Below are 20,471 nucleotides of genomic sequence, written 5' to 3' on the forward strand. Positions count from 1 at the left end.
GAGCAGTGAGAGGGTGAAGATAGAGTAGAGAAAGGGTGAAGGTGGAGTAGAGTGAGGATGAAGGTGGAGCAGTGAGAGGGTGAAGGCTGCGACAAGCTAGCAGGTCAAGGTAAGGTAGAGAAGATGAATGTGGAGACAAGAGAGAAGGTTGGAGGTGGAGCAGAGGGAAAGGTGAAGGTGGAGCAGAGTGAGGGAAAGGTGGAGCAGATCCTTTTAAGGACTGATGATTTCACTCTGGGTTTTTTAGTCTGTACAGATTTGAAGTATTAAAACCTGAAGAATGAACCTTTTTCCTTTGGTTCCAGATTACCAGGCTATGATCTCTACACATCCACTCCTCCCAGAGTCTTTTTAATTTTTATTCTGGTCCTTAGTGACATCATATTTGGTTAGCTCATAACTTTCCATTCACCTGAAGGTTAGAACTTGTTTCCAAAGGTGAGGTGTAGGGTTAGAGAACAATGACCTGAGCTCTGAGCTGTCTGAGTATCTTTTAGAAACACCTGTAGTCTGCTCTTAGGGGCTGTTTATGCCACAATGGTTTTAGCATTTAACATTCGCTTATACACCATAAACTGTTTATAGAGTGGGCAGCTTGGCTCTGCCATTTACCATTGTAAGGTTTTGAAGCCAAAATACCCCCGTCACAGGTGAAGCCATTGAAGTAGTTGTGCAGCCAGAGTCTGCGCAGTAGAGAGTGTGAGAGAATCTGATTGGAGCCGGATGACAAAAATAATATTTATCCTTTTTTTCCAAGGGTCTAATCACTTCTTGACTCTACCTCCCAACATCCCAACCACAACAAATTGGACATGAGAAACATTTCTACAAGGTGTATGAATTTTTTAAAGTTTGACCACAGCCCATCCAGAATGACTGGAAAGACAGATTTTTTACCTATACTGCAGCCAGTCACCAGGGGGAGCAGTTTTTGTGGCGACCTCACTTTGAGCCGAGCAGGATGATGTCAATCTTTTATACAGTCTATGCTATACACCATGTGATTGGCTCAACTCTACATCAGTAGAGATCTACTAAAAGCGAGGCAGTTATAGCACCAGCTACAGGCCTGGCATGCTGACTACAGCATTTTCAGTCCTTCAGCATTTCCGTGTAAACGCAGATTTTTTTCACTGCGTTTTAGCGTTTCCAGATGAAACGTCATGTAAACAGGGCCTTGGTAGATGCTGCCCAACAATAAGCAGCAGCTGGTGTTTCAGGTGAGCCAGTGGTTCAGAGAAGCCTTCATGTCAGCAGTAGGTTGAGGTGGTTATTTTTTGCTCGGCTGTCAATGATTAGCTAAAAATGTAAATGAGTGAGCTGTAAACTGGAAGAGGATGGAGAGAAAGTTAAAAAAAAAACAAGCTCAACACTCACTCCTTTTACTCATCTTTTTAACCCTTTAATGTATGGGATGCAGATTGTGTTAAAACCTCTTTTTATGGAATGAATTTCCTGTCTTAAATCAAGAGCATTTTTAATTGATTTGAGAGCAGTATTTTATTGATTTCATGCTCAGATTTCTTGATATTGTCTTTCAAAACTCTGCTCTTGCGCTCAAATTTGCTCTGCACATGTTCAAACTGTGTCCTTGCACTCGGTTACAATGCTGCGCAAGCAGATTTCCTGTGCTGCTCACAGATCTCTGTCTGCTCTTGAATTTTTTTGTATATCAGCCAATAGAAGGCGGACTAGTACTGACCAATCAGATTATCCCTCTTTGTTTACAGGTGCGTTCACTGTTCTTCACAGTGCGTCACATACTGGCGAGCCTTCTATCAACCTGGTATATCACCCGAGCTCTTGTCTCTCTTATCACAAAAAGCACAAAGAATTGATCATTGAAAAACAGTTTTTATAGAACCTGTGAAGTTGTCGTTCTCATTCTTTCTCTGAAATGTTACAGTTTTTAAAAGAGGAGAAGCAGAAATGAGAGCTCAGTTTTAAAGCAGTCCATGAAGCTTATCTTTAGACCTTCTGACAGGACACAGGAGCAGCACCAGGCATCAGCTTCATTCATTCAAAAAGGGTCAAGAAGGACCCACCGATAGTTCCAGGAAGAATGCCATGGAGCTTTATGGCTGATCCAACACTAACCTGATCAGTTATAGATTTAGAGATGTGTTGAAGTTAAACCTTTCAGAGGAACTCTGATTACGTATTACAGCAGAGTGATGCTGAGCTGAGCCTGGTGAGGGCAGACAGCACAGGAAACTTCCAGCAGTGTGTTCATGATTATCTAATCTGTGAGGGCAGAAAGAGGAGAGACGGTGCTGACAGGATGGCATCCTCTGCTGTCTCTCTCTGGCCCATCTTTTATCAGGTGTAACATTCCCTGCTTACAGCTCAGCACACAGCAAAAAGAGCAGACAGAGAAACAACAGAGAGACCATGGACAGACAGCAAAGGGACAGCAGAGACACAGCAGAGAGAGGGAACAATTACGATGAAGAGATGGGAGCGCGACAGTAGAGAGAGAGAAGAGAGACAACAGAGAGACAAAAGAGAGACAAAAGAGAGACAAAAGAGACAAAACAGAGACAACAGAGAGACAAAAGAGAGACAAAACAGAGACAACAGAGAGACAAAACAGAGGCAACAGAGAGACAAAAGAGAGACAAAACAGAGACAACAGAGAGACAAAACAGAGACAACAGAGAGACAAAAGAGAGACAAAAGAGAGACAACAGAGACAACAGAGAGACAAAAGAGAGACAACAGAGAGACAACAGAGACAACAGAGAGACAAAAGAGAGACAACAGAGAGACAACAGAGACAACAGAGAGACAAAAGAGAGACAACAGAGAGACAACAGAGACAACAGAGAGACAAAAGAGAGACAAAAGAGAGACAACAGAGACAACAGAGAGACAAAAGAGAGACAACAGAGAGACAACAGAGACAACAGAGAGACAAAAGAGAGACAACAGAGAGACAACAGAGACAACAGAGAGACAAAAGAGAGACAAAAGAGACAAAACAGAGACAACAGAGAGACAAAAGAGAGACAACAGAGAGACAAAACAGAGACAACAGAGAGACAAAAGAGAGACAACAGAGAGACAACAGAGACAACAGAGAGACAAAAGAGAGACAAAAGAGACAAAACAGAGATAACAGAGAGACAAAACAGAGACAACAGAGAGACAAAACAGAGACAACAGAGAGACAAAAGAGAGACAACAGAGACAACAGAGAGACAAAAGAGAGACAACAGAGAGACAACAGAGACAACAGAGAGACAAAAGAGAGACAGCAAAGGGACAGCAAAGACACAGCAGAGAGGGGGAACAATTACGATGAAGAGACGGGAGCGCGACAGTAGAGAGAGAGAAGATAGACAGAAGAGAGACAAAAGAGAGACAATAGAGAGACAGCACAGCGACTTAACAGAGACAGCGGTGTGTAGCTCAAACCCTTGAACTATTCAGGTCAATGGTGCTCTTCAAGACGTCTAATGGGCTCAACAAATGGAAGGCGATGTCGCTTTGCCTCAATATATTATCTATGGAACCAGCGCGACGTGGCGACATTCAGCTTCCCTCCTCCCAACAAGCGACAGGCGTCATTCGTGCATGTGAAATTTCACGCTCGTCCACGTAGACGTGCACACGCGGCCCTGCGAAGTGATACAAGAAAGTTAAAAACAAACAGTTCTACTTTTGTCACTGTCGACTGGCGCTATTACCAATCAGCAAAGGTTTCTTTAACTGACCAATGAACTGCAGAGCAAGCTGCACATGCTGTCCGGTTCTCGCTGCTATAAACATGGAGGAACAGATCATTTTGGCTGTGTCCGACTGTCCCATCATTTATGATACTTCACAAAATGATTACAGAGATGTAAATAAAAAGGCAGCAGCATGGAAACTTGTTGGCTCCAGAGTGAACTTGTCCGGTAAGTTTTTTCTTGCATTTTCTGACGTCCTCGATACCCTGTTGAACATAAAGAGCAAAAAGATAAACAGGCCTATATAATCATTTGCACTCAAATAACATACAAGTATAACTAGTGTAATGTACAACTGCATTTATTTGATGATGTAACTACGAACATGAATTCCATTGGTACTTTATTCATCAATAACTTACTAACTGGCTTGCGTTCCCATTCTATATTCTAATTTCAGTAGGAAGGTAGGGACCAATATAACTATATAAAAGACTGAAAGTATTTAAAGGGAATTTCAAAAAGGAAAATTAACAAATGTTGTTGTTTGTAATTATTTAATAGTGATTGGATTCCCAAAGCTTCCATATTATTCTTATGGCTAAACGTCCTCTCTACTGACCAACTTCACACACGTTTTTGAATCTTGTCTCCACTTTTGGACACCTTCATGAGAAAATAGTTGGACCTTAGTTCATACGTGCTGACAGAGAAGACATTAGACTTTGTGACAGCTTTTGTTTCATGTGGATTGGTCCAGGAGTTACAGAGAGATTAGTTATAAACTACAGGGAAAAGCCTGCATTTTGACAGTTTCTGTAGTTATCCAGTATGGAATGTATAACTGCCCTTCATCTCAGTTTTAAACCATAGTTTCTTTGGAATGTGTTGATGTCATGTGAACACAACCTATTGAGCTTTTTTAACATGTGAGTATATAATAACTTAAAGTAAACTTTTTTTTTTTTTTTTTACATTTTAAACACATTTTCAGTCATTTCTCTCATAGCGTAGCATGGCAACGGACAATTGAAAAAGCCTTCAAAATATCATTAAAACAAAACAAAAAAAAAAAGTTTGTCGAACCCATCTATACAATCTGGTGTTGCCATGGCACCTCACTAACAGGTGAGTTGAAGTAATCACAGTATTTTCCTCTGATGGTAGCTGCCTCCCTGGTTGAGTTGTTCGACCCTGTCTGGGTGATGGGTTCCAAACCAATTCTCCTTCTCCTGTTTTGATGGACAGTGACTGTGGCATACCCCCATCCACTTCTCCATTTTGCTGCATGTAGTTTTGCAGGACACATGTTGCCTTTACAACTGAATCTGATTTTTTTTGGGCAGATACCAAGGACACGGTGGTACATTCGCCACTGGGTGGAAAGGATGCCAAAAGCATTTTGCACAATTTTTCTGGATCGAGACAGGCGGTAGTTGTAGCACCATTGTTTTCTGTGCAGCTGTTTCCCAGGAAATGGCCTCATGAGGTGTCTTTGAAGGGGGAAAGCTTCATCTGCCACAAGTACATGTAGCATTGGCCCAAATCGTCTGCGCCTGGTAGCGGGGTGTCTTCAGGCAACCCCAGGGTCCCTGTCCTCAGACGTTTCCCTAGGGGAGACTCGGAGAAAATGCTCCCATCGCTGTTCCCTCCATATCCTCCTACATCAATGACCCGAAACATGTAATGCGTATCAACTACAGCTAAGAGGACAACAGAATGGGAGCCTTTGTAGTTAAAATACTTTGAGCCAGAGGATGCAGGAGCTTGTAGGACAACATGTTTCCCATCCAGAACACCAATACAGTTTGGGAAATTCCAATTAGCTTTAAAACCCCCTGCAATGGTTTTCCAGTCTTGCATTGGTGGCAATGGCATGTATACAGGTTGTAGCACATCCCAAATAGCCTGTGATACCTCATCCACAATCTTTCCAACTGTCGAGTTTCCCACACGGTAGTTAAACCCAATGGTGGCAAGGGAATCTCCAGTTGCAAGGAACCTTAAGAAAATACACACAAAATAAATTATGCAATAATGGAACAGGAATCGTTTGTAATCAACATATGTTTATTGGTCTAAATCGAATCTTTTAAAAATAATTTTCACAATATATGTATATTATGTAGAGATAAATATGGGTATGACTAGTTTAGGGTGAATTCAGGTATATTGGGACATCAGGTTATTATGGACAGATAAATAAGAACCATGCTTCCACTCCCCTTTATAGGGCTGTGGCAAATTAAGAGGTGCTAATGCATTGCTGTGAATGTCTCCTTTGAAAGTCACATGACATATTTTGAGGGACATCCCATGGGGGTGTGGTCAGCATCAAACAGGAAGCTGACCCCTGATATCAGGAGGTAAGGAAAGCGGCATCTGCTTCTGTTGGATTCAATATAAGGCTGTTAAATTTCTATGACTTATTTACTGTAGTTATGTGATTTATATTCGGATTTATGATGCAATGGTGTACTGAAATAAACATACATTGTTTTGTGATGATATTTAAATTTTCTTAATTTGGACATTTTCTTGCTGTCCCAAATGACCAAACATGGTATGGTAATTTGGGACAGCATGTTCAGGTCATTTGGGACGATCTTTCTGGGTTTGTATTGAAATACTTTAGAACCCTCAGATTGACACCTCCCTCTCTCTGGATCTGGATGTCTCAGCAACATTAGACCCAGATGTATTTGCCACCCTGGACCAAGCTGTTCTTTCAACATCAAGGCCTATCCAGACAGATGAAATTATTCCCCCAGACCCCAGAAACATAGTTGAAGTTAAGACAAGTTTTAATGAGCTCAGAAACATTGCCTACCTGTGCGCGCCCCTCTACCAGCAAGGTCAAAAGGTCAAAGCCTCCTAGTAGCTACCTAACAAGTGAAGCCCACTTTGAATTTGTGCGAAGCAGAGCAAAGGGGAAAGGGAAAGGGAAAGATCCTGGAAAGAAGAAGAAAACTGAAGAAACAAAGAACCTGTGCTGTGTTTGTGGAGAGAAGTATGGGGACATAAAAGATCCAAAGAGAGGTGAAGAGTGGATGTCCTGTAAGTCCTGCAAAAAATAGTGGCATATGTCTTGTGGGGAGGAAAACGGAATTCTTGATGATGACAATTCATACATTTGCAAGGATTGCCTTTGAGTGCGCAAATTGTCAGCCAATGCTTCAGATGTTCATGGCAATTTTGACAATTGACTTTAAAATGAACTTGTTGACACAATGAATTTCATGACGTTAAAATGGATATGTTATTGTTTGTTTTTACTTATCCAAGGCACTTCTGATGTTTTACAGATGTTTTAAAAAATAAAATGAATTTTACTTGTGCTCTACTTATGCAGTCTATCAATGTATTTTTATAAGTTATTGCAGCACAATGTAATCTTCTACATCCACAGGCCTCTGTCCCAAATTACCAAACCCTCTGTCCCAAATTACCAAACAAGTTGTGAAAAACAAGTTTCGTGTTTACACCTCTAAAACAGAGTGCTGTGCCCTAAAAACACATTTTTAGTACTTTTTCTTTTTAAATATGGAATGTAGACATCTAGAGGAATATAGAAATATCTGATTTATTGGGTATTTATTAATCTTAATGACAAAAGGTGGCTCAGAATTTGAATTTACAAAAATTGTCCCAATATACCTGAAGTGAAGAGGTGAAAAAACGGTGGAAAAATCTCTGAGACACATACATGAGGATACGTAAAGCACTCAAAAATAAGAAAAGTGGCTCAGCAGGTGGTGAGCACAAGATATGGAAATATTTCCAAGTGATAGTTAAGACTGTTTATTTCTTAATTGTAAGATGTGCATCAAACGTCCAGCTGCCGTCAGGTTAACTTTCCATTATGACAAACGGCTTTAATCTGACATCAGATGTGACGGGACAGTTAATATAGATATAAATGTATATGCTGGTTCAGACGGTTACATTAAATAGTGATTGCTGTGATTGTTTATTGCATTAAAATGTGCCTGACTCTCTGGAAACCTGCCTCTGAGGCTTTGATGACATGTGCGCACATGTGCGCCTGTCACCAAATTACAGCTGTGAAGGGTGCACTCTGCTTTGCGCCGAGGATAGACCAGGTTGGAGCTGGTGAGCTTTCAGCGCACTTTTTTGGCACGAAATTGTCACTGCACCAACATGAATCTGCTGACACCTCCCCCTGGTGCGCTGTCACACCCATCTCTGTGCAGACAGTCTACCAAATTGTCAAATTGGCAGCGCACAGCGGTGCGCCTCACAAAATTAGCACTGTGCAGGGTGCGCCAGGCTTGCGCCCCCTGCACTGCGCCCTCTGCACTGCGCCACGAAATTAGAGCCCCAAAAATGTAACACTGAACTGGTTTAACACCAGCACAGAATAAAGTATCTCATAACAACACCAAGAATTTAACACTGAACTGGTTTAACACCGGAATTTTGACACCCAGGGATTCGTTGAGCATGTTTTAACCAGCCAATTGGGTTTGGGCTCCCAAGAGGGTATTTAGCATTTGTTTTTTAACATTAAGGCCACAGGGGGTGCCCCTGGCCCTGTGCACACCACTGGCGTCCTCTCTGACATCCAGGGATCCCTGCTTCATGCTGTAGCTTCTCTGTCTCACACAGATCCTGTGAACATCAAACTGTTGTTCCCAACAGCTGTGAAACATATGACTGATCACAACGTGCTAAACTGAGGACCTCCCTTAGACCTGTGTCCTCCTTAGTGTGGGGGGACCTGTATCAGGGCAGGTGAGAGTCTGCTTTACAACTTAGGACTATCACATAGAATTCCAATATAACAGGTTTCACTTTGTGGACGTGGCATGACAAACATGGCAAAGTTCCAGGGGCTCTGTGGGTCTGAGCACCTGCACCTGTATGCTCAGCTCAGACTCAAAGTGCTCCTGCTGTTTTAAACTCAGTCTGACACAAAGTGAAGGCGAACGAAGAACAGCATCTGATACTATGAAAGAGGAAGGAAATGAGAATGAAGCTGTTGGTTTCTGACTTTAACTGCACTCTACATGTGCCACGTTAACACTGACAGGCCCTTGTTTTTAGGCTGAGGAGACACTGTGAATGAATCATTTTTAGACATGATTACCCACAGGAAGCTGAAAGGGTTTTCTCTTCAGAGACATGAATTCAACAAGTTTCATTGGGGTAACCATGAACCTTCAGACAACATAAGACATTGTTTGCTAGGTTTAAAACTTAACCCCCAGGAGGGGAAAATGAAAAACTGCACATGAGTGTGCACTTGTTTGTTTTAGTCATTGTGCATTTCATTCTTGGCCTGTGACCTCTGATGCATCACTTTCAGCTGACCTGTGTGCAAATGAGTGAAGGATCCTGTGAGAAAAGAAAGTTTAACCAACATGCTTTCAAATGTCCAGAGGAAAAATGTTTACTTCACAAACATCTTTCACCTTTCTCGTCTGGAGTTGTCTTTGTTAAGAAGCAGAAACAGAACTGAAAGCTCTGATGGTGAATCTGCCCTGCCTGAATAAGAGACAAGATTCTCCCGCTCCCTTCACATCATGCCAGCACAACTCAGACTCTGAACATACAAAGTGTCTGAACATTCAGCGCTGCCCTGAGGGTTGAGTCAATTTCATCTGATAGCTCTCCAGATGAGGAGCTGGGGAAATGTCAATTAGGCAGCGTCCTCCTCCACAGCGTACGCTCAGCCTCAGCGCTGCCGCCCCAGGTCCAGGGCTAATCGCTCATCATTTACCCCCAGCGCTGTCTGGAAAGAGGGCTGGCACTGGAGTGGGAGGAGGGGGCACACACACACACACACACACACACACACACACACACACACACACACACACATACACACACACACACACACACACGTTTGTCAAACCTCAGATCAGTCCTCTTCTCTCCTCTCTGTGGACTCTGCAGGTGGGCAGATCAGCTCTTATAGTTTGATCAAAGACACCAACATGAGGCAGGACGTCACATGGCGTCACATGATGTCAGGTGACATGTGACCTCACTTCGGAATTTTTGAGCTTTTCTTCTAACAGTTCTCTCTCTGCACTCCCGAAGTCCTGGCTCTGAGATTTATAGTGCTGAAAAAGATTGACAGTGATGAAAAGATGAGCTGTGTTAGTGTTACACACCTGGAACAAACCGACAGCTCTCCTCTATCCCATCTCCTGTGTCTCTTTGTAGACTGTAAGAGGCCCCAACCAACAGGATGGAGTCGGCTGGGAGCTCTGTGACCCTTAATGAAGTCCACCTCTACATCTTATGTCTCCATAATGGAAGAAGTAGCACTGAACAGGAGCTCCGACACCAATCACTGACTGACTGACAGTCGTTAAGTGACCGTGCTGATCTGCCTCTGAATCTGTCTCCTGCTCTCAGTCAGGCAGTCAGTGAGTGATTTGTAGACTGAACATAATTAACAGAACAGTCAGGGTGGTTATAAATGATTGTTTTAATAGCTCTCAGTTTCCAGCTTTTTGGCTCTAAAAGCTCATTGGTTTATTTTTCACCACCTGCTGTTCTCAGTCCGATCACCAGCAGGTCTAAATGTTTGGTTGTGTTTCAGCTCATTAAATTCTGATTTAATATTCCATCATGGTCCGCTCCGGGTTAGTCCTCTGCTGCAGTCTGTGTCACTCCAGACAGTGGAGTGTGTGGCTGTAATGACCTCTGAACTGAACGAAGATTTTGTTTACGTTTGTCCCTCAAAGAAAAGAGTCAGTGCTCCAGAGAGTATTGCACATGCACAGTACTCCCTGGAGAGCTGATATACCAATATTCCTTTCTGGAATATTGGTGAAAAACACAAGATTTTGGACGATTAATGCAGTTTTAGGAGCGGCGCTGTCTATGCCCTGATGGATCCCATCATACGGACATCCGCTGCATGATTCTGGATCTAGATATCTCCCGAAGCACTGCTTGGATCAGGAAAGCCTTCTGGGTGAGTATTTTGTTCTACTTCATTCTATAAACAATGTAAAAGCTGTATAAACCGAACTTATCCTTTAAGTGGAGAACAAAACGTTTAAGTCACTAATGCCCTGTTGCACTGAGTGCCACCTACAGGCCTGGAGCTCTGCTGTCGTTAGTCCCTGTCTTGCAGCATTCTGTGTGTGTGTGTGTGTGTGTGTGTGTGTGTGTGTGTGTGTGTGTGTGTGTGTGTGCGCGTGTGTGTGTGTGCGTGTGTGTGTGTGTGTGTGTGTGTGTGTGTGTGTGTGTGTGTGTGTGTGTGTGTGTGTGTGTGTTTCTGCTTTGTTTTGATGCTGCAGCATGTTTGCTGGTGGTGCATCTTTCTGCTTCTCAGTGTTTTCTATGTTTGTTTTGCATTGCTAGGAGCCGCCCTGTTGGCTATTGCTGCCTTTTGCAGCAGCTCTCTCTTCTTTGTTCGTTTCTTGTAAGTTTTATGTCTCTTTTTTAGTAATCTTTGTATTTGGAGTGGATCATTACTTTGTATGTTTCATTGTTGGTCATGGACACCAAACTTTTTGTGGCTTCAGCAATATTTTTATTACTTTTTATCCTGTGTTTGTCTGGAAAACCCCTAGTAACTAAGGCTGCATTGTTTACATGTGAAATCAGCTGTTAGCAGCCTGTAGCATGTCAATGCTAACTGGTGTAAGGCCTGATGTCTTCCCACAAGGTGAGGAGAAGGAGGTGAGGAAGATGTGCTGGTTCTCAGGTGTGAGCTAAGAAGTGACGACATGGACCTGTCCTTCCATCCATTGTTATTGGGAACGTAAGATCTATCTCCAATAAGATGGACGAGCTAGATGTGCTAACCCAGCACCAGAGGGAATACCAGAAGGCAGGGTAGCATCATGCTATTCACTGACATGGCTAACAGAGCAAACATCAGACACCAATGCTACATTGGAAGAACTTCACCTGCTGTGAGCAGACAGGATCCAGGAGACAGGGATGGAGCATGACTACAGAAGCTCAGTCCTGGACCCTGTGGAGGTGGAGGCTGGCTGAACCAGACAATGATGGACAAGCTGTCATAATTTTCTTATGGACCTTTTTGCACTTTCTATACACTTTCTTACTTTTGTTTTCTTGATTGCTGCTGCGACTTCAATTTCGTTGTACTTGTTACAATGACAATAAAGTTCTATTGTATTGTATTGTATTGTATTGTATTGTATTGTATTGTATTCTATTCTATTCTATTCTATAGACTTTGGCATGAGGTCATGAAGCTGTCTCTGAATGTGCACGTTTCTCATGATGAGGTCTGTTCGGGCTGCAGCTCAGGAAGCTTTGCCTTCTGCAGGATCATCCCAGGAAGAGTTGAAGGAGCAGCACATATTGAGCCAGACAAACTGTTCAGGTCACTAGGGGTCTTCATGAGGCCTTGCTTCAGTCACAGAGGGTGTTTGTTAACCGTCCTGTTTCCTGTCACTTCTCACACTGACCTCACTCCTCTGTGGATCAGTGATGCACAAAGACAATGTTAAAATGTGCTACACTTGTTTTGGAGTGCAGGTCAGAGATTTGAAACATCTCAGGTATCAAACATTAGCTGAACATAAAAAAAGTGATTGGTTAAACATTGATGATGATGACGTCATTATTCTGCCTGGTGCAGTGGTTGCTTCACAGGATCTTCTTAAAAAGGAGCTTCATCCAAACCTTCTGAGCCTTGGTTCTGCAGGGCACCTCATCCGCATGAGAAATAACTAAGTCATATGAACTATGTTCTCTCTGATAATTCTGTGAGGGAAGGTAAACCTGGGTGAAACACCCGAAGCTCTCCATCCCTGCAGCAGGATTTTTCTGAACAGACAATGAAAGCTCAGGAACTGGAGTTCGTGCGCGTCACAGAGGAGTTTGAACCCGTGAACACCTCCAGTCCCCGTTTTACTGTCAGGTTGGCCTGCATACCCCTCCATACTCCCACGTGTGGCAGCATTAGTCACACCTCGTTAATTTTCCCAGGCCTCGTGACGGAATCAGGTCGCGTATAAAGGCGGCACCTGGCCAGCGCGAGACACAGGAGCGGGGACGGACCTGAGGCGCGCGCGACAGCTCGAGTAGGAAAAAAAGCAAAAATAAAAAAAAAAAAAAGCAGAAAGAGAAAATGAACCAGAGCCTCAGCCTTTACTGCTTCTCTCTGCTCCTGCTGCTGAGCTTTATTAGAGCCAAACCTGTGTCTGATCTACAGGTAAGATCCCCTTTAGAGCCCAGTAAGGCTCTTTCAACCACTGCAGACAGGAGGTTAAAGGATCATGTGGATATTTATCATTAAAAAACAAAATCACCTTGGATGTTTTTCATTTGATGCTTTCAGTAACAGCTGAGAGGAAACTTGCATCTTGGTCTGTGTTTGAGTTTACTCTGTGTGGTAAGTTGAAAGTTCTGTTCTCTGTTCTCCCGCAGACTCTGAAGCAGCTTTTAGAAGAGGAGCTTAACTCACCGTTTTACTCCTCAGAGGAGGAGGTGAACGCTGCTGAGGGGAAAGATGCTTACACAGATAAGTCAATGTTCGGAGCTCCAGAGGAGCAACCCTGGGTCTCCTCCGACCCCAGCAACTCAGCCCTGCAGGCGGCCAAAGAGAACGTCCTAGCGCGTCTCTTCAAGGACCTGACGCGGACCTCCAAGCGCTCGTGGAGCCGGTTCAAGAAGGGAGGACTGAGGAGCTGCTTCGGGGTCCGTTTAGAGAGGATCGGCTCCTTCAGCGGGCTGGGATGCTGAAGGTAGGAGAATGGCAGGGGAGAGGGTGAAATCTGAGAAACTTTATTTTCATGTGTATGTGTACTCTTTCTGTGCAGACTGTGGCAACAAATGTCCCGTGAAGGGTAATAAGGATCTATCTATCTATCTATCTATCTATCTATCTATCTATCTATCTATCTATCTATCTATCTATCTATCTATCTATCTATCTATCTATCTATCTATGTTTATTATAGCGACAAAGAATGAAAAGTGTTTTATTCCTCCCGCGCAGTGCTGCAGAGGAATGACGTCAGTGGAGTCCAAAACGCAGGAAAAAAAGTTTGTTCAGACTGTGGATAAAATTAGGTGTTTCGAGGAAATAGTTTGAAAGAAATGCAGGAAAGGCATGAACAATGGAGAAAGCATATAAAAACTAGTCTGAATATGAGGCACAGCGTGGATGAAGTCACAGCTGTTACACTGTGCTTTCTATTTGTGAAGCTTAGCCTCTTTAAATTGTTTAAAACTGCAACACAAACAAAACTTTGACGCTTGGTGATTGAACTCAGGCTGGTAAAAGCAGAGACCCTCCTTCATCAGATCTGACAGTGATCAATCAAAGAGTATCACTGTGACATTAATGTGAGAGAAGAACTCCTTTGGAGCAGCTGCTTCACATCATCATTATCATCATCATCATATCATCATCATCATCATCATCATGGTTTCCTCTGCAGTGCAGCAGGTCACTGAAGGGCGCAGCTGCTCTGACGCTCAGATATTACAACCTGTGACAGTCTGGTTTTAATCTGTTGTAATAATAATAATAATAATAATAATAATAATAATAATAATAATGGTGTAAATATGTTCTGTTTTCACAGATGATCGTGTGTGATGTCCTCCTCAGAGGTCCTCTCCCACCTTTAAAGACAGATCCTCCTGCACTCTCCTCCATGTGGTTCTGATCCAGGACTGTGATTTGAGTTTTTCAAATGTGAGCTGCTAAATGATGAACAATTATTGTAAATGTATTTATTCATTGTTTTGCCTTTTGTAGGATGAATTAGTGTGTGCTTGTTTTAAATTATCCTGCAGTAAAGAAAACAAAAACAAAAACAGTTATTTTGCACAATGTCTGAGTCTGACTGACTTTCTTCCCCTGTTTGGCACAAATCAAAGAGGTTCACTGAAATAAAGTGACGAGTCAGTTTCAGAGAAAACTAATTTGTCCTTTAATTTATTATTGAAGCTGGCAGTCTTGTAGACACTGAGGACACTTCAGCCGCTTACAACCCGTTTTCATCAATGGAAAGCTGATATTTATTATTGTTTATGATAACAGGTTAATTAAAGAGCTGCAGCCACACATCTGCCTTCACCCATGCAACATGAGGGGATCTCCAAAAAGACACTTTATTTTTCTCTAAAGTTACATATTGATATTGTTAATCTGCAGACAATTGTCTTTAGTTTTATGTACAGTTTACTTTCATACATTACAAATTTGTTATTGTACATGGGAAAACATGTATTTTAACAGGATATTACTGTAGATTGATTTGACTGTTTCCTACAATGAATAATTTACACAATGAAATTACATAAATTAATCCTGCAGGAATCTGATTTGAATGTGTTTTGACTGAATTCATGTTATTTTACAGTATAACAGACATTTATGAACAATAAAATTCTGTGTTTTAACTAATTTTGACAGTAAAATCTAGTCCTGCATTTTTCCAGTTATTACACATAGTTCGGTGTTACTGTGTTTGACTGTAATTTTACGGTATCCATCTGGAAACTTTGCTGCCAGTGCTTTTACCATTTTTGTTTTAGTTTTGTTTTGTTTTACAGTGTGTAACACCTAAATTCCGTATCACCAAAGTTCATGTGACTGAAATGAATGTTCTCTAAGGAACTGTGTAATGGTCGCAGAATTAACTGGAATAAAATCTCTTCACTTTGGCTTTAACCTGCATCTCTTATCTGACGGCCATCAGTGGGTGACTACACTGGCTGCAAAGGAAGTTTGGTAGAAAAATGACCCCTCTTCCAGCTGGGTCACTTACCTCAGTTAGAAGAATAAAACACAAGAAATTTATCTGGAGTGTCAAGATTTTTACAAAACATGACGGTGAGTAGAGGAGAGAGTGTAGGTGGTGGAGTCAAAGCTGCTGAACCTTCCATCAGTGATGACAATCCTTAAACAAGGTTTAACTGAGACCAGATGAGACTCAATAGAAGGTATGGGGGCTGAAATAGGTACTTTTATAGGTACTGACCAAAGTCTGTCTGTAGTACCGTATACTGATTCACGTAAAATCAAATGGTACCATGTTTAGGTACCATGCTTAGGTACCTAAATGCATTGTTGTGACTGTGAGGGAGTGGAAGAGTATAGGTGATTTTCCATGCTGGACATGAACACAGAATTGCAAAGTTATATTTTGAGAAATAAATATGTTACATTAAAAAACTTTAAAGTTTTATTCTGAAATATATATAAATATATATATATATATATATATATATATATATATATATATATATATATATATATATATATATATATATTTCAGTCACTCGAGTCAGTTACCCAGAAAGTGCATAGAAATCTATATGTCAGAGAGATTCATACCAGCGAAATGACTGAAACCGACAATTAATACACTCCAATGTGAAAGGAAGAGTGAAAGATCAACATATATAAAACAAACATTTATCTTTCTAACTCACAAATAATACTAATAGAATTACAGTGATATGGCGAGACATTGCAAGTTGGGAAAGTTTGGGAACTCAAGTGTCTGCGCCAAGAGTCAAGCCATGTTACGTACGTTCGAGCTGGCCGGTGACTCGTATGAGTCATTCTGTGAGTGAGTTAGTGCGACCTGTATGTGCTAAGAGTCAAGCAATTTTACGTACGTTCGAGCTGGCCAGTGACTCGTATGAGTCATTCTGTGAGTGAGTTAGTGCGACCCGTATGTGCTAAGCGTTGAGCCATGTTACGTACGTTCGAGCTGGCGAGTGACTCGTATGAGTCATTCTGTGAGTGAGTTAGTGCGACCCGTATGTGCTAAGAGTCGGGGCTTGCTATGTATTTTCAAGCTCGTGAGTGACTCGTTTGTGCTTTGAGTTATACTGTGAGTGAATTAGTGCAATCTGTATGTGCTGAGAGTCCAGTCATGCTATGTATGTTCGAGCTGGCCAGTGACTCATATGTGCTTTGAGTCATACTGTGAGTGAGTTAGTGATCCGTATGTACTGTCGGTGAGTTAATGACCCGTATACACTGTGAGTTGAGCCATTCTACGTACCAGCCATTCTCCCATGATGTGAGTGAGGGGCTCGGCTACCGTGAGCTTTCTACTGAGTCAGTTAATGAGTCATTTGGGGCGAAGAATCATGATTCCTGAGTCAGTAAAGTGATTCTTGGGTATTGAACTATTCGTTCATGATTCTCACAACACTAATTCCTACTCATTAGACTGACTGATCAAAAGAAGGCTGACCTGTGGAGGCAGAATGGGACCACAGCTGGACTTTTGTAGTAAACCAAAACCCTTCCCCTGATGGTGTGCGGGGGTATGGTGGTTTGGTGAAGACCTCTCCTCTGACTTTTCTTTGCCCATTGAAGGCTGCTCTTCCATTCATCGAGGCCACCCCATCACAAGCACGTCCATTCCTTAAATTAGCAACATTGTTGCGCTGTCTTCCCGTTTACTACTTCCCGTAGCTCATTGAAAACAATGTCCCGTGTGGAGGGGGGGCTGGGTATGTTTCTGAAACAAAGTGCCGTATGGAGGCAGCTATGTCATACGAATGCCCCATATCTAGCAGACAGCTCTTTAAAAGGGTCAGTTTCCGACAGCTCCTGTTATCAGGATCAGGTGTCAGGAATGCCAGTCCAATTCCTGACATTCCTACGTAAGCCCGGCTCAAGTATAAAAGAGCAGAGAGGTGCTGCTGTGGCATCCAACATCCAACAGCTACCAGGGAAAGAGGCCAGAGAGCATCCATCCATCCATCCATCAATCCATCCATCCATCCATCCATCCATCCATCCACCTATCCATCCATCCATCCATCCATCCATCCATCCATCCATCCATCAGCTGATACCAGAAGCTCTGAGAGAAACATGCATCTATCCTCTATCCCAGTCATCGGCCTGCTGCTCATCTTAAAGCTGCAGCTGATCAGCTCGTACCCGGTCAGCACCGGCTTGTCTGACACCGACATAGACATCTTAAAGGTGAGTTTACGAAGGCTAAGCTTTAGTTTGGAAAGTTTGAGTAAACCTGCTGCACCTTCACAGACACTTTTACTCCAGGTCATTCTGGGAAGGTGTTTCCTACTATTGAAGGTTTCACTCAGTGACTGATCCCTGTAGCGATATCTGTGACTCCACATAATTTGTTTGGGATTTTTGGGGTTTATATGGTGAGACAAGATAACAGGACTTTGTGAAGGCCTCAGGCCTAAACACTCTACAAGAAAGGAAAGACCTAACAGGATGTCAACACTTTTTAAATAACACACTGGAAGTAACTCACGGCACGCCTTTTGATTCTTTGATAAAGGTCAGGGAAAACCTTTAGAAAACCTGCTCCAGCCTCACCAAACCTCAGTGCTGTGCACGGTTTTGCTTATTTTCTGAGTTTATCAGAATCAGAATGAAAATACTTTATTGATCCCCGAGGGGGAAATTCCATTACAGTTACATCCCTTCCAAGACATATAAGAAAACAAACAGGGGGAAAAACAGAAATGAGATGAAACCTAGGAGCTTGCCAGCTACCCAGCGCCCTTTTGCAATTGATAAGAAATGACAACATTGGGAGAGGAGAGGGGGAAAAAAAAGCTCAATTTCAGGGCACTGATCAAGGCTTTCTTTCTGGTTTATCTGACATGATTACTTCTTGCATGTTGCAGGTGATCCTCGGCAGACTGGAGGAGTCTGTCTCAGAGCAGGCTGCTGTGGACCAGCCTGTCCCTGCAGGGGGGGTCAGTCTGGACGAAGATGAGGGAGCAGCAGATGTTCAGCAGCCTCAAACCAACCTGGATGAGGAGATGATCAGAGAGTTTCTGTCCGCTAAGAACCTGAAGAGCGTCCGCAATGACTCCTCCAGGAAGTCGTCCAGCTGTTTCGGCCGACGGTTGGACCGGATAGGATCCATGAGCTCTCTGGGCTGTAACACTGTCGGCAAATACAGTAAGAGACACAAACTCTGAGGCTCCAGACTGAGCTGGTCTGACTCACCCAGACAGAAAACACAGATTTTACTCCTGTGATTAACATGAGTTTAAACACTTCCTGATCAGAGTGTTTTTCTTCCTCACAGATCCAAAGTAAAGATGAAGTCTTACCATCTGAAATGTGGAACTGCAACGTCTCTACCAAAGGATATTTTTATTTGAATGCTATTTATTTACTCATATTTATTGAATGATGCTGGTGGCTTTATTTAAAACAAGACTGATGTTTATGTGCTGTTGAATGTTCTAATAAATGTTTACAACTGCAGATCAGTTCACAGCACTGTGAGTGATGACTGAGCATCAAACATGGTCAGAGATACACAAGGAACTACTGAGAGTGCTCACTCTTTACATTTATTCTTTAAGATGACAAAGCCAACAAAGACACACTTTGAAATGAGGTTTTTTATGGTGATAGTGGAGTTATTATATGTTAAGATATCATCAACTATTCCAGACAGCTACATACAGCACAGGAAGCACTGACAAATCAAAAAACCTCTTTTTCCATTTTTTAAGAATTTATTTTTATTATGATTTTGAGATTTTCAGGATGCATGATAGTAACAACAATAATTGCACTGGTAAATCTTTATGCAGTGAGCATTGAAGGTAAAACAAAATTTAATAGAAATAAAATAAAATAATATAGATTAATACGATCAAATTTAATACATTATACACATGATCAACTACAGGTTAAAAAATAAAACAAACAAAACAAGAACAAAATAAAACACACACACACACACACACACACACACACACACACACACACACACACACACACACACACACACACACACACACACACACACACACACACACACACACCAAATCCTGCCCCCTGCAGCGGCAGGATTAGATATGGTAAATAAGTGTGCATTTATAGTCATATATGTAGAATATAGTCTAATACACAAACACCTGTGCATGAACACATAAACATCATTCTGGAACCACAGGGAAATGTAAACACCTTACACAGGAAGAGAAGGAGGACCGAACTGAATCTGTTCAGAGATCCTCTCAGTGTGTCTGATTTTCTCCAGCCTTATACACCTTTCCACACCTTTACACACCTTTACACACCTTTCTACACCTTTACACACCTTTACACACTGTATGAAGGGGGAGCTGGGGACTCCCTGAGCAGAACAATTCTTCTTGCTAACAAAGAGACAAAGGCAGCCAGAACCTTCCCTGATTGGCCAAATGGGAGGGACACCAGATAAAGCAATAAATGGTTTAAGGTCTATCTTAGTGCAACACATTACTGACAGCGTGTCAGAAAAGTTTCTCCGAAAGTGACAAATGAAACACCTTCTTCCAATCTCTAATAATATTTCAGGATTTATAAACCATATTATGATAATATGAACTTGGGTTATTGTGGTAAAAAAAGCTTTTTGTTGTCTGTTATGTTGAGATCTGAACGTGATATCAGAGGTTTCAGCACCATGGAGAGCGCACACAACCTCCAGATCTCATCAGCTGATTTCTGACGGAAACTGAAACAGGAGATGGGTTTATGAAGCAATGCTTAACTTCAGTCTATCAGTACTTTAAAATACTTGAGTTGAATCACTCACAAATCTTTCTTCAGTGTTGCATCCTGGGTAAAAATTCCCACAGCTCAGGGTGTAAATTTGTTTTCACAGAGCAGATATTACCTCAGGTTTCGTGAGTGAGTTTCTAAAACAGAAAAACAGCCTCTCTTTTACAGCTCATTGTTTCCTGTACGAGATCACCAGGGCAATCAGAGTTATACCCCACACACCATGTGGGACACACCATGAAAACATCCTTTGTGGATGGAACTGCTCCAAAGTTCAAAATACATGAAACATCTCAGGATCCACA

The 20,471-nt window shown here is 42.2% G+C and overlaps 2 protein-coding genes across 2 annotated transcripts; both read left to right on the plus strand.

The window, feature by feature from the left end:
• Nucleotides 1-12,666: 12,666 nt before the first annotated feature.
• On the plus strand, nucleotides 12,667-14,925 carry nppal (natriuretic peptide A-like). The gene is made up of 3 exons (XM_074682115.1): nucleotides 12,667-12,846; nucleotides 13,062-13,378; nucleotides 14,225-14,925. The coding sequence occupies exons 1-2, from the start codon at nucleotides 12,763-12,765 to the stop codon at nucleotides 13,374-13,376; spliced, it is 399 nt and encodes a 132-aa protein (XP_074538216.1). The 5' UTR covers nucleotides 12,667-12,762; the 3' UTR covers nucleotides 13,377-13,378; nucleotides 14,225-14,925.
• A 1,423-nt stretch (nucleotides 14,926-16,348) lies between these two features.
• nppb (natriuretic peptide B) lies at nucleotides 16,349-18,581 on the plus strand. The gene is made up of 3 exons (XM_074680999.1): nucleotides 16,349-16,359; nucleotides 17,472-17,601; nucleotides 18,282-18,581. The coding sequence occupies exons 1-3, from the start codon at nucleotides 16,349-16,351 to the stop codon at nucleotides 18,579-18,581; spliced, it is 441 nt and encodes a 146-aa protein (XP_074537100.1).
• Nucleotides 18,582-20,471: the final 1,890 nt, after the last annotated feature.

Source organism: Halichoeres trimaculatus, unplaced genomic scaffold, assembly GCF_033239565.1.
Source record: "Halichoeres trimaculatus isolate MK-OKI-2021-1 unplaced genomic scaffold, fHalTri1.1 fHalTri1_scaffold_11, whole genome shotgun sequence".
In the NCBI taxonomy this organism is placed as follows: domain Eukaryota; kingdom Metazoa; phylum Chordata; class Actinopteri; order Labriformes; family Labridae; genus Halichoeres; species Halichoeres trimaculatus.